Source organism: Arabidopsis thaliana, chromosome 5 (genome assembly GCF_000001735.4).
Source record: "Arabidopsis thaliana chromosome 5, partial sequence".
NCBI lineage: Eukaryota > Viridiplantae > Streptophyta > Magnoliopsida > Brassicales > Brassicaceae > Arabidopsis > Arabidopsis thaliana.
This window is the reverse complement of record NC_003076.8, coordinates 6112603-6127024: the sequence shown is the minus strand read 5'-3', so window position 1 is coordinate 6127024 and position 14422 is coordinate 6112603. Positions and strand designations below refer to the sequence as shown.

At 33.2% G+C, this 14422-nt stretch overlaps 3 protein-coding genes across 4 annotated transcripts; 1 reads left to right on the top strand and 2 right to left on the bottom strand.

The window, feature by feature from the left end:
* Positions 1 to 282: 282 nt before the first annotated feature.
* Positions 283 to 4300, bottom strand: AT5G18460 (carboxyl-terminal peptidase (DUF239)). Its single transcript, NM_121851.4, has 7 exons — positions 3623 to 4300; positions 3440 to 3526; positions 2902 to 3159; positions 2202 to 2372; positions 2014 to 2067; positions 1151 to 1297; positions 283 to 897 (listed from the first exon to the last, which is right to left on the bottom strand). Exons 1-7 carry the CDS (start codon positions 3818 to 3820, stop codon positions 520 to 522), a joined length of 1293 nt encoding a protein of 430 aa, NP_197347.1. The 5' UTR covers positions 3821 to 4300; the 3' UTR covers positions 283 to 519.
* Positions 4301 to 9983: 5683 nt separating this feature from the next.
* Positions 9984 to 11001, top strand: AT5G18450 (Integrase-type DNA-binding superfamily protein). The gene has a single exon (NM_121850.2). The coding sequence runs from the start codon at positions 10005 to 10007 to the stop codon at positions 10926 to 10928; it is 924 nt and encodes a 307-aa protein (NP_197346.1). The 5' UTR covers positions 9984 to 10004; the 3' UTR covers positions 10929 to 11001.
* A 91-nt stretch (positions 11002 to 11092) lies between these two features.
* Positions 11093 to 14287, bottom strand: NUFIP (GATA zinc finger protein). 2 transcript variants are annotated; one of them, NM_121849.3, is made up of 9 exons: positions 14099 to 14287; positions 13856 to 14002; positions 13316 to 13747; positions 13115 to 13212; positions 12958 to 13034; positions 12596 to 12665; positions 12314 to 12404; positions 12163 to 12222; positions 11093 to 11783 (listed from the first exon to the last, which is right to left on the bottom strand). In NM_121849.3, the coding sequence occupies exons 2-9, from the start codon at positions 13931 to 13933 to the stop codon at positions 11277 to 11279; spliced, it is 1413 nt and encodes a 470-aa protein (NP_197345.2). In that variant the 5' UTR covers positions 13934 to 14002; positions 14099 to 14287; the 3' UTR covers positions 11093 to 11276. The 2 variants fall into 2 exon arrangements, with proteins under 2 accessions (NP_197345.2, NP_001078603.1); NM_001085134.2 differs by having other exon boundaries at positions 13856 to 14287.
* Positions 14288 to 14422: the final 135 nt, after the last annotated feature.

Below are 14422 nucleotides of genomic sequence, written 5' to 3'. Positions count from 1 at the left end.
TGTGTATATGTGGGTTTTCCTTTCACCATGTAATCCTTTTAAGGATTTAATGAAATTGACGACAAAAAAAGAAAAGAAGTCCAAGTACATTGGATCTTATATTTCTTTGGTTTCTGTAATCAGCTATGTAATACTTGAACAACAAACTCAAACAAAAATAGTATATTTTGAAGTTTGAACTCAAATCTCTTGGTGTAATAACTAAAACTCATTTAGCCAACCAATACAGTAAAAATGTTTTCACGTTGTCAGTGGGATCAAAGATTTCTGATTTTAGATTTGAAGATTAATGCAACTTATAAAGCAAAGAAAAATTTGTCTCATACTTTCATTATTGCATACACACTTCTTTTTCCTATGAGGGCAATAAATTACTAGATTTCAACCAACAATATGACAAATCAAAAACAATAAGCCAATATTCAATCTTTCACTACCCATACTTGAAAAAAATTACATATTTCGACCCCCTCTTTTTTTTCCTCCACTCCTCCAACCCGAACTATGTACACTTTAATTTCAATTACACCTAGGATTAAACCCCGGCCCACCATAGTAAAAATAAGTTCCCCATTCATTACTATACGAACTCTTAATGTCGTAACATTCGGTGTTCTCGGCTAGTATCTTGACATCATGCACCGGTACGAGACTGTTGTCCGAATCCACAACTTCCAAATTCCGAAAATAACTTGCTTTCCCAAACCCTTCGTCTGGAAAATGACCAGAGCCCATTTGGGTCGTCGTGTGCCTGCCTGAAGCACGTGTGTTGACGACTTCACCGCCCCATTCCACGGTAGTCGCGTGGTCGGCCAAGTGCGTGAATAGCTCGGCTGGCCAATACCCGACTAGTGTGCTATCCCCTAAACCCATCCACCAATTCCCCATTTTCGGATCCTGCAAATCCCAAAGAATATAATTTAGACATCTTTCTTAGAAGAAATGAATTCTTTTGTATTAGTAGCATGCTTTTACACCGTTATTCTATGTCGTCCACATTCTCATATAGAAAAAATTAATTACGCCGTTCAAGTTCAACTAAATTCAAGATGTGGCATCCATAATACGAAAGTGTACGTGTATAAGCATGTTTCTATATTAAGTTATATAGATGATAAATAGAGATGTCGTAAGAGAAAGACTAGCTAACCTTCCAAATGAGTATTGTGATATCAAACTGGTTTCCTTTGAACGTAGAAAGAGGAGATATGGCTGCTCCAATGGCAATCTTGTTATTTGTTTGGATAAATCCCGAACATAGAAGATTGTAACATCCTGTTGCTTGATATGAATCACTCTTTAACAATACAAAAATTACCATCAGTTTAGGATATGCTCAAAAACCAAAAAAAATTGTTTAACCAAATTATTGCCAAGCAATGATCAAATAACAATTTAACACATATTTTCAAAATTTACGACCAAAAAATATGAGTAGATATGTCATCCTAATTCTAGCTTTTGGACAGAACCAAATTTAATGATTTGGAGAGTAGTACAGAAATTGGACTGGTATCAATCCAATTGATAATATGCTATTAATGCAATAATAAATGCTCTACACCAAACATTATCATGATGACTCTGTTCTACCATTAACTTCAAAATGATCCTTTATTTTTGTTTTTGTAGCATAAATTACCTTCAAGTTACCCTATCAGAATTTTCATGCACAGTATCACTGAATTTTTAGATGATATTCATTATAAATTCCTGTTTCAGAAAAATGAAACTGTATATAGAAAAATAAAGTATAATATTGGAAGGGTGCCTTCAAAGCAATATTTGGTAAATCTGGGAATACAATTTATATACCAAAACTAGACGCTGAACTACACCTAGAAACTACTCCACTGTCACATGATTGTCCTTAAAAGCAACACATTAAAGTTTATCTTCTTCTCAAATATATTCAATTTATACCCTCAATTAGGTTTAGACTCTTGATTTAAACTAATGAAAGTGATTTGCATCATAATATTAAAAACAAACAAATAGAAAACAACAACATACCGTCCAATAAGTGAACAATCTTGGTCTGTTGTCACCATACAGCTCCGGACTGACCTGACTAGTAGAACAATCTCAGCTTTAGATATAATCCTTTTCTTAAACATGTACACTTAACAGTAGTTATGACTTATGAAAGTAACGTAAACTAAAACAGTATTATGAGAAGGGTAAAACAGTAAAAACAGTACCTGCCAGCCAGCTTCAATACTATTGAGATCAGGACCTACGAAAGATCCAGAGAGAATCCAAATCTGAGAGAGACTAAACTCATTCACTTCTTCTATCTTTGGATCCCAAACGTTTATAGTCGCCTTTGCTCCATATATCTCCGACGATGATTCTGTATAAGCGATCGCATGCTATCATTCCCCACCACAAATCATTAAAAAAGAATCAGTATTCAAGTCTTATTATATACTTCGAGATTAACTTCTAAATCACATTTATAATCCCAATATATGCGAATGAAATGCCGTGCATTTATATTAGTACTGTATTAATCCTTTATGATAGTTGTATCTTTCAAGAATTATGATAACGAGACCGGATCTTAAAATCCATTGAATGCTTATGTTTTTATGTATTTTATGAATCTGATTAATGTGAAACTGACATTGGAAACTGTTATATGGGTCCATAATTAAATGATTACATAGACAATTCACATTAAACATTCATATACATAGGTATCGTGTATATATCATATCTACGTATCAACAAATTATATATATATATGCTGTAAAAAATTAGAATTAAGATAAGCTGAGACAAACCAGTTAAATTAATTAACGTTTTCAATGCTAGTAAAATTAATTAATCAGTTTGATTATTAAGTTAGTAGTCGTATTAGTCAACCGCGTAAGAAGAGAGATTTAGAATCGAGTGTACCTCATGTCCATTGGTACCAAGGGCATCAGGCTTTTCTGTCCGTTGATCAAGGTAAATACTCCGTCGCTTTTTGCCAAAGTCAAACAAAGACTTGGCTCTGAGCACATCGTTCATTGTGTTGCGTCGTATGGGAACGGTCCCCTTAGGGCACCTCGTGCCGTTCACGTGCCACATTTGCCATGCACCTTCCAATACATTCTCTGCTTCTTTAACATCATCATCTTTTCCCTTCATCTTCGGCATTTTCTTCGGTGCTTTCTGCATTATTTATCATAATCAAAATTTCTTCTCATCGTAAAAATGGCTTCTTATCATAATCAAAACGACTTATTTTGTACTATTCATTTCAGGACAAAAAAAAAATTTAAGAAAAACAATGAGCTTATATATAATCTTGTCACATCCAAATCACCAATTTTTTCATAAATACATAATTGGAAGCTACCTAAAAAAATGTTAAAATTATTCAATAAAGTTTTAAAACTATTTGTTTTATGTTAGCAATAGATAAAAGAAAAAGTTGCGTGGTCAGCAATACCTGAATCTTGTGATGCTTTAAGAGTGGATGATCCAAAGCTGGCTGCTTTCTTTTGGGTACACAATCTATTACATCACCATCTGGACTCTGTAAATTATTATTTTATAAAAAAGTTAAATATTTTGCATAATGATTAGACAAAATCAAATTAAAATTCATTTGAAACATGTACATATATATAACCTGAATGGTGAAGACAGGAGACTTGTTGATCTTGTTCAAGTGCTTTTGGATCCTCGCAAGTCTCAAGCTACTGACTTGTCTGTATGGTTTGGTGTCGTTAAAGGCAGAGATATGTCTGACCTTCTGGCTCAAAGAGAGACTTACAATAAGAAGAAAAAGGAGAAGACTTCTCTTGGATGCAAGAACATTCACCTCCATCGATCAATCTCTTATAGCTTTCTTCTTCTATATATGTATCACATTCAGTGTCCAGAGAACGAGAAAGTGAAGAAACTGGAAACCTGAGAGGTGGTCAGATTCTTATAAAGTTAAGGTGAGAGGAGGACCATTTCAAGAAATGGAAAGAGATATTAGAAAATTACTATAGCTACTTAGCTAGCCCAAGATATATAAATGTAAGAGTATGTATATATTTGTGAGTTATAAATGGGGAAGAAGAGAAGTGGGTGAAGAGATATTATGAAGTGTAAATATGGAAATGGAAGAGAAGAAGCAGAAGCAATGAGGTTTTCGAGAAGAAGATCAAATCAAGATTCATCATCATTGCCCTGCATTGGCTTCATTTTTATATAGTTGATAGATTTAATTCTTGTCTTTTCTTTCTTATAAATAAAAAAGAGAGAAGATGAGAAATTATTCATTTTATACATGTGTGTGAGAGAGACTAAAGCAAAATTGATTAAAATAAAGTTAAGGGAAATAAATGAAAAAGAAGCAAAGGAAAAACTATAAATACAATAGAGAGACCTACCCAACTAACTAAACCTTTCTTCCCTTTTATGACACTCCTTCAATGTTTTCATCTGTCACTACTCTTTTCTTTTTTCTCTTTTTTCTAAAATTTAAATTCCAACTTAGAAAATACTTTATAGCCAAAAATGTAAGAGTACATATTTTTGGTATTGTACTTGTACGTCGTAAAATTCGACTCGTGTGAATTGTATAACTTGTCTATACAAGACAACAATAACCAAAATTGTTTTACCTTTTTAAAATGAACGAATTTTTTCTTGGTTTAAATTTAGTTTGGAACTATATATTATATAGCAAAGAGTCAAAGTAGAGAAAGTGTTTTAATATGGTTGAGTTCATTTTCCTTTCATAGTAGGAGGAGTTCAATAAGAATTCTGGTTAGCGTCCAATATAATATCATCACATTGCTTCTGTTACAAAGATCTAGTAATTAAGGTTCTAGTGGAAATGCACGAGGCAGATCAAAACCAGTCACATGAGTATAATAATAATCTAATCATTTTGAATTTTCAGTAAAACTTTATGGGAGACTTTTAATATCTTTGCTTGAGGGTCTCTCAATCGATCCAGCTTTTTTAGTTACATCATCTAAATTTGGTAGTTTGTCCCACGTGGCGTTCTTTAATTGCGTACTCATACACACCGATTTAAGATATATTTTGCGTATATGCACATAAGTACACACTCTGAATGCGATGGCTGAACCAATTTCAACAAATGAATTATGAACATACCAACTGAATTCAAAGTTATAATCAATTAAATTTTTGTCATTTCCCTAAAATTTATATTCCCTTTTGTTTTGTGCAACTAAATAGTAGTAATATTTAATCTCGTTGACCAAAAAAATCTAAATGCTAATCTAGGATCAAGATTAATTTTTTCCTACTCAATCAAATGATATGTACAAGTCAAAGTTAAAAAAATAACAAATGCGTATATAAAGTCACTGTGGACCATTTTATTGTAGTGGTCCACGACAGATCGTCTAGTAAAATTTATACGTCTATCAATTGGGTCAATCAATATATCCGGCTCGAGTTTGATCCGAACTTAGTTCGAAAAGAATTATCAGATTCAAGTTGATCTGATCTTTTGGGATATGGATATGTAAGAAAATTATAAACAATTCAACTAATCGTCCCCATAATTTGTATATTTTTTTATATTTCTTTTTAAGATGGAAAACGGAGTCTGATCCAGCTGTTTCGGACGAGGGGTTCATAATACTGTAACGTTGATTTACATGCATATCTATCATTCGCATGAGAGAAAACTTATGGAAATTTCATTCTAAAAAAAGTCTGCTCAAAACAATATATATCTTAGGATAAACAATAATCGTATATTGTTTTGAAAAGCTTGTTAAATATTTCAAGATCTTAAGTTTATGTTTAGTGTCACTACAAATAATTCGTGATGAATAACAGTATACACCGACAAAATAGTTAGCAATTGTGCCAAATAATCATTTGAATTTCGTGTATAAATCTGAATTGCTTACATGTTAGAGTCACTGAAAAATAAATGGGTGGATCGCATATGTACATACATGTTTTGGCTGTAAAAAAAAATGAAAAGAAAAGAAAAATATATGCATGCATGTTTACAATCAATGTTCACGTGGGTGAAATTATATGATATGACTAATGTACTTCTAAATTTTTTTGGATACATTATCATAAGATTGCATATAAATTACAAAAAGAAAGGTTGTTGGATTAGATTAGATTAGAAGAAAAAGAGTAAGGTAAACATATATCTTAATCCGATGGTCAAGATGAACAAAACGGATTATTTATAATGGTTTTTCTTTGGACTCTGCTCAAATCCCCAACTTTAGATGCTTCTGCGTCGTCTGATTCGTAATACTAGTTGAATCTAATTAATGTATTTATAATGTTACATTAATTAAATCATTATGCAATTAGTGTGAACCTACCTATATAGCAACTACTAAGTCATCAGTAGACAGTAGTATCATGTTCTTAACTACAATAATACCTTTTTGTTACGTAGAACTTCAGTGATCTACTTTTTATGTGTGACAATTATATAGCTATATATGTTTTTTTATATACAATCTTAACCAGGCAGAAATTTCTATATATTAAATTTCTATAAATACAGTATAATTAACTATAAATGGTCGCCCGATAATCGGATATCAACATGGCATGATGAGGGACTTTCAAAGCATAGCAAACGCTGCGCCAAAAATCACATATTGGTTTCTTGTTCACTTTCCAATTGTTGACAACGATGACCAACACGTTTTGATGTTAGTTCTGCAGTTCAAGTGATAGCGATCATATTTATATTTTAACTAAGTATTGAAGAGTTTCGAGATATAAAGTACTATATCATGTTTTGGGAGATAATGCATCAATAACCATATATTTATTGCACAATAAAAAGAGATGTACATACTAGCACATGTTAGTATTGAAGAGTTTCAACCAAACTACGATATAATGTGAGATTGGTGATCGGAGGACCAACATATCATAAATAATAATAAATGACAAAATTTAACTGAATTGTTGAACATAATTTTTTTGATCATATAAAATGTAACAAAATATGAAAAATCTTTATCATCATTCTATAAAATTTCCTAGAATTATTACTAGAGAAAAATAAAATCCGATAAACTAATCAAAGAAATTATGACGGTCGACGTGGTACGTTCCGGTAATATACTAATATGCTTGATGAGGTCGTAATATGTATGAGTCGGGGTCAGATTAATGGACTACCATGGCTTACGCTTTTTGAGGTACAATAAAATGTAAACGTCATTTGGGTCATGATGACGCACTGTTCTAGATAAGGATGTTGGATCACTTGGGCTTGTATCATGAGCTCCTCTTGAATTTGAACCTATATTGTTAATATCAAGCAGGCCCAACCAATACACTTGCCCAAAAATTCGAGATTGAATCAAGATAACTCCAAAGATTCAATCAAATTATAAATTTTCAAGCTTCAATCAATAGTTCGAAAAAAATAATATAAATGGTGAAAATATATTTCGAAATCAACTCATGTGGATGTAACTAGATCAGTTAAAATAAAAGCGATATTATTTGAAAACTTTGATCATATTGTAAATATACAGGTTCTCTGAAGGTACCCGTATCTATATGAGTTTAATAATAACTTCCAAGAAGTAGGGGAAAAGAAGAAAACAAGTGTCGCATTGTCCACGATGTAAGAGTGACACCCATCCCCAGAGCCATAGTATCTCACACTGACTTGCTCGTCCTCATGCAATCTAAAGCTCATGTTTTAAATTATACCGGCTACTGTACCTTTCTAGAATATGCATGTATATGCTACAAATTTCTTTCGACAATACTACACCCTCAGTTAATAGAAGCTAGTCAAAAATAATTTCCCTTAACTTTTGATTGATTGATTTTTTATATATATATAACTATTGTTAGATTCATTTTCACGAAAGTTTTTGCTCTATGCTCTTTACATCGTCAACACCTAATTTTGTAAACTCTCTTTATTTGACATCTTGTGCAATGGAAATAAACTAATTTTCAGTTTAAGAACTTCAATTATTATTGACCGTAAAGTGCAAAACATTTTTTAGTTATTAGTTAACTACTTTAATTTGTTTATGTAGAACGGATTGAGGACATTTTCTCCAAAAAGCAATGATCGAATGTTGATTAGTATAGTTAATTATGTGTACAGTGTAATTACACTGTGTGATCAACATACATTGATTCACGTAAGTTTTTTTTCAGCGAAAATTGTTAAGAATATTAAGAAATTCGAAGTTTTTTTCCAACTAGGGAAATAGATAATCCCATGTATGATTGAAACAAAAACAGAGGATTTAATAAGTAGTGGTGTAAAAACAGATACTTCGTGCCGAAGCACCTAATCAATGGTAGAGCCATGTGTTCCGAGTCGTTTGCCAGGCCACCCTCGATCTTGACACCTGGCATATGAACATGACATATTCCATTTTCGCATGTACGTAGACTTATATACTTCGCATTTATTTTGTTGTTTATCTTATATTATTACTCCTATCCAAAAACTAAACGGTGAAACTTATAATCTAAGTAAAACCTCGAAAACGAAAACCTAAGAATCGTATACAAAATCTGTAAGTATTACATATGGATATGACTCGAGCTATTTGGAGTGTGGTTTTATTCAGGTTTGTGTTGTAAATTTGTTAAGAAAAACAGTTTTCGGATGTTTCAAAAAAAAAAAAAAAAAAGAGAAAATAATAAATCAATTAATTATTGTTAAATCTAACATTCACTAAATATATTAATCTTTTTTTAATCAGTTTTTGTTTAAAAACTCACAAAAACTAATTTTAAAAGATATTATTTACATATCATGAAACAGTAGAATATAAATTTTTTGTGTCAGATTATCCATTTTTATATTTTGCATTAGGAAAAATTAATGATGAAAAGTTTATGAATTTTTATTACCGTTCTGAAAATCTTCCACATATATTAGTTTATTTTATATCTTTTAAAATTATAATTTTTTTAATTATGCATGTGTATTTATATATTAGGGAATTACCGTACAATCTCTATAAATTAATAATTGATAAATTAATAAACACGATAAATTAATAAATTTTGTTAGTCCCAAGTCGGACCAATGTAAAAATTAACCAAAATCGATAAGATAATAAGATAATATTTTTTTTTGAAATTTCTATGTAAAATTATAGTCTCAATAATATTATAAATTAATAATTATAGATCTTAAGAATATATTTTAAGACTAATTTTTATATGAAATTTTTGTTCAAATTATAATTACAACTCTTTTTAAAATACAACTCGTATGATTTATGTTTTACTCACATAACTATTTGCATATTTGATTCGTCATAATTGATTTTGTAAAATCTTTTATTTGAGAAAGCATTGGTAAGATTTGTGTAAAGAGAAATTGGATTAAGTTTCATGTTTGTGTTTACGTTCACGTTAATATCGTAGATATACAGATACAATATCTTACCGAAAAATAAATAAAAGAAGTCAAGGAAAAATAAAAATCTGACATAATAATATATGCAAACAACAAATCATATAGAAAATTAAATTAACAGACATTTTTTAAAAATTATAGTATTGTATTTTACGTAAATATTTCTATAAATTAATATTTAATATTTATATAATAAATTATAAATATTAATTTATAAGATAAATTAATATTACTATAAATTAATAAAATTTTATTGGTCCCAACATTATTAATTTATAAAGTTTCTACTCTATATGTTTTAAATAAACAAAAAAATCAAAAAATACATTGGATATATAACATAGTATCTCCTTAATTTTCACTTTTTAAGGAGAGGGGCTTAGAGAGAAACACAAACACGTGAGTCATCATCAAGACAGTGGTCGGGGGTCACTTTCGTGTAACACAGACATTAAATCAAATAAACAAAACGAGAGATCCTTTACCTTAGTGTATACACACAGAACACACGTACACACTCATATTTACATTTGCCACGTAAGAATACGTATACTCCTGACGTGTCCTGTATATATATACACACGCACACTTCAATTTTTCATTCACTAAACCAGATTTAATTTGAGACTCTCAAAGAAACACCATGGAAGAAGAGCAACCTCCGGCCAAGAAACGAAACATGGGGAGATCTAGAAAAGGTTGCATGAAAGGTAAAGGCGGTCCAGAGAACGCCACGTGTACTTTCCGTGGAGTTAGGCAACGGACTTGGGGTAAATGGGTGGCTGAGATCCGTGAGCCTAACCGTGGGACTCGTCTCTGGCTCGGCACGTTTAATACCTCGGTCGAGGCCGCCATGGCTTACGATGAAGCCGCTAAGAAACTCTATGGACACGAGGCTAAACTCAACTTGGTGCACCCACAACAACAACAACAAGTAGTAGTGAACAGAAACTTGTCTTTTTCTGGCCACGGGTCGGGTTCTTGGGCTTATAATAAGAAGCTCGATATGGTTCATGGGTTGGACCTTGGTCTCGGCCAGGCAAGTTGTTCACGAGGTTCTTGCTCAGAGAGATCGAGTTTTCTACAAGAAGATGATGATCATAGTCATAATCGATGTTCGTCTTCAAGTGGTTCGAATCTTTGTTGGTTATTACCTAAACAAAGTGATTCACAAGATCAAGAGACCGTTAATGCTACGACTAGTTATGGCGGTGAAGGCGGTGGTGGCTCTACGTTAACGTTTTCGACCAATTTGAAACCAAAGAATTTGATGAGTCAGAATTATGGATTATACAATGGAGCTTGGTCTAGGTTTCTTGTGGGGCAAGAAAAGAAGACGGAACATGACGTGTCATCGTCGTGTGGATCGTCGGACAACAAGGAGAGTATGTTGGTTCCTAGTTGCGGCGGAGAGAGGATGCATAGGCCGGAGTTGGAAGAGCGAACAGGATATTTGGAAATGGATGATCTTTTGGAGATTGATGATTTAGGTTTGTTGATTGGCAAAAATGGAGATTTCAAGAATTGGTGTTGTGAAGAGTTTCAACATCCATGGAATTGGTTCTGAGAGTTTTTATTTATTACTATTATTTATCATACATATTTCTTATATTTGACTTAGGATTGTTTATTTGTTATACATCAATCGTGGGATTTTTTGTTTTCTCCTTGCATGTAGTGCTTATGTGTGTAAATAGGTTTGGGCATAATGTGAATTTTCTTACACGTTTTGTAAAAACAAATTAATAGAGATGAAGCAAGTTTCGAATGTGACACTATTTTTACTCTCATGTTCCTTGTATCAGATTATTTATCTTACTGTTTCCTGCGGACATATCTTCAAAACGAAAACACATATAGATTAATATCACAAATCCTTATACTGCTCATGTGTCCGGTCTTACAAATTTAAACATCAAACATCTTCATCACATGAGCTATCATCGCCATCCACATCATCGCCATCACTAAGGCCATCACATAAACCTTCAATTGAGGGATCTTCCATAGCATCTTCACAGCCAGTTTCTTTTACTGTAATCAAAGGTAACTTCAGAGGTTGCTCTGGAAACTCCTTCAACAATGAATTCATTACCATGAAGCGGAAGACCTGTAATAACTGGCTTTTGTCTCTCTTTATGTCTGCGCTTAGGAGCTTCTCAAGCAATGTAGGTTTTCTAGTCGTTATGGAAGAATCTTGAGACGATTTTTTGTCTTCCAATCTTGGTTTCTTATTATCAAACTTATCTTTTCTGTCATGTCTTCTCTTATTACGTCTATTATTCTGGAATCGTCCCTTTCGCCCATTGTTGTTTCCTCTATCTCCATTAACTTGTTCATCATTATTGGATAAATAATGCGAAGGAACTTCTGCAACTTCAACACCTAACTCAGCCTGCTTTGCTAAAACTTCCCGGAGTTGCTGCAATGCCAATAGAAAAACCATGAATCCAATAACTTTTCATTACGCGTTACATATATGAGCATAGATGCTTTTTTCACCATCATAACCTTCTGGATATTTAACTTGAAGGTGTATTTTGTTAGGCCTGAACTTGAAAACAAAACAAAAACCATAAACTACTGAGATTTCAGTTTCATTATTGGCCAGCTGATCTTAAAGGTGTGACTTGAGCTTCATGAAGATTTACTAACTTATAATTTTAGTATTCATATTTATACACCATAGCAGATCAGCTATAGCTCCTATTCACCTTTTCCTAAAATAGTTTAAGTGGAATTTCTCAAATTGATCCTATATTTCTATTAATGCAGAGTGTCTAGACCAAAATAAAGGGTACCTGACGACGCATTTTTGCTTCCTCATCAAGGATGCTGGCTGAAACATTTTTCTTTACTTTCTGCAAACAGGTAATTTAGCATTCAAAATTTTCACCAAAGGAGTGAATTTCAACAAATTAAAGCTGGTGGGAGAGGGAGAGCGACTCTAACCTTTTCAACAAGGAATTTCGTTGGATAATTCTTACGTCGAGCTTCACGCCATTGCTGAACTTCTCTTGGTGTATACATCAAAGCATATGATCTTCTCTTGGAGAAAAACAACATCAAAAAAAAATATTAGAGATTGGCTGACATGATAACAAAAGATGTAATCCAGATTAAATCCCATTCAATACTACGACTTATAAGGATCACACTGCTTCATGAACGTGAAAATTTAGGGAGTCAAAATGCCTTAGGAACGAAAAGAAATTCAGTGACACCTAACACTACCTTTTCTTCTCCTTAGCTATGTTACCAGTATCAGATCCATCGAGCCCTGTTTTCATCTTATTATTGTTCCCTGTATATGAAGTCATATATGGAGAGATCAGAAAAACACCTTCAAACATTCTCAAAAATGTTCCAGAAAATTAAAGGAAAGGAATACAGAAATATTGGCAATACAATGATAATACAACAACACTACTAACTTGAAATATATAGCTATATAGCTAACAACTATAGTCAACAATCCTCTCCCTAATGACAGTAGACATATCCAGGGAAAACTGAAAGAGTTGGAAGTTTATACCATTTTGACCAAAATTCTTACAATTGCAAACCAGAGATGTAATCCGATGTAAAAAGCTAACCTTTGCCCCTGTGATCCTTATTGAATCCAGACTTTCTCTTGCCATTATCTGCTTGATGCAACTGAGGTCTCTGGAATCTACAATAAACTCAGAATACATATAAACCAAGATTATAGCAAACAAATCACTGAAAGGCGAGTAAGTAGTAGGAACATACCCTTGACCAGGGCCTTTGAAATTTTGATGCTTTGGAAACTTATTTCGAAAATCATTCCCGTTAGGACCTGAACCATTGGTATTATCGACAGACTGCCCCTGTAGAAGCTCAAGTTAACTTAGAGAGCAAGAAGTACTGGAAACAACTTAGACAAGTCTCCCTTTTGATAGAGAAAAAGCAATGTAAATAAGAAGTTTTTACCTGTGGTCTTGGCTCTGAGAAACCCGGAGGCCCTGATTGGTGATTTTGATGGGGATTTGGAACCGGAGGATAAGGAAGGGAGTTAAAGGAATTAAGCTGTGGTCGAGAAGAGAAAGCATGAGGTTCAAGAGAAGGCTGGAAAAAGTTGGGAAGAGAGTGACCCATAAGGTTACTGTTAGCAACTGCAAACTGAAGATTCCCCAAGAGATTGGGAAGTAGCTGGTTGATATGGTTGGGCATAGCAAACTGAGGAAGTTGTTGAGGCATATTGTTAAAGAACTGAGGATGTATTGGCATATTGGGCATTGGCATGTTGTGACCCATCATTGGATTATTCATCATCTGTGGATTCATCATCCCTAATTGATTAGCGTTCATTGGGTTCTGATACCCATTATGTTGTTGTTGTTGATGATTAGAAAACCCATTGATCTGCAGATGGCAAAGCAAACACAGAGACATCAATACGAAAAGTTTTTTACTTTGTGGTGAAAAAGGAGAGATTTTTATTGAGTGGCAGAGAAATAGAAAGAGAAAGACCTGTTGTTGTTGTTGTAGTTGATGTTGCGGTCGATAAGGACGAGCTTGAGGCTGGAAGGAATTGTACGGAGGTCGCATTATGAAGGATTTTGCTCAGCTTAGGGTTTAGGGTTTTAGGATTGCTTTTGAACTCTAAAACTTAAATCTCTGTTCAGTGACAAATTGAGATAATGGGCAAGTAAGAAGAAACAAAAAGAGGTCGAAATCAAATCGATACGTTGCTCTGTAGAAGAAATTGGCTACCTTGAATAGTGGGTTTCGTCGGCGTTGAAGCTATGGCGAGTCACTCGACTGTGTTGAAGCGAAAGAAGAAAGAATCAAGAAACCTAAATCAACTCTGAAATCGAAGACTCTGTTTTGTATATCTCATTCTCATAATTAAACCGCGAACCAAACCGGTTAATTTGCTTGAAGACGTGGCGCGGAGTCAGATTGATGGTCCACGCTGATAATATACTGAACGTCAAATGGGCCAGAATGTTGGATACTTGTGGGCCAATTGGGTTATATTGGTAACTCAATCAAACCCAAATATCGCTAGGACAGTATAATATCATTGTTCTGTCA

Coding starts and splice junctions, on each gene's coding strand:
- AT5G18460 (NM_121851.4), bottom strand. CDS start 3,820: ATGGAGGTGAATGTTCTTGCATCCAAGAGAAGTCTTCTCCTTTTTCTT. Junction 2,373..2,901: donor TTGGTACCAATGGACATGAG/GTACACTCGATT, acceptor GGGGAATGATAG/CATGCGATCGCTTATACAGA. Junction 898..1,150: donor TCACAATACTCATTTGGAAG/GTTAGCTAGTCT, acceptor TGGGATTTGCAG/GATCCGAAAATGGGGAATTG.
- AT5G18450 (NM_121850.2), top strand. CDS start 10,005: ATGGAAGAAGAGCAACCTCCGGCCAAGAAACGAAACATGGGGAGATCT.
- NUFIP (NM_001085134.2), bottom strand. CDS start 13,933: ATGCGACCTCCGTACAATTCCTTCCAGCCTCAAGCTCGTCCTTATCGA. Junction 13,035..13,114: donor TTCAAAGGCCCTGGTCAAGG/GTATGTTCCTAC, acceptor AGTTTATTGTAG/ATTCCAGAGACCTCAGTTGC. Junction 11,784..12,162: donor AAGCAAAAATGCGTCGTCAG/GTACCCTTTATT, acceptor TTGGCATTGCAG/CAACTCCGGGAAGTTTTAGC.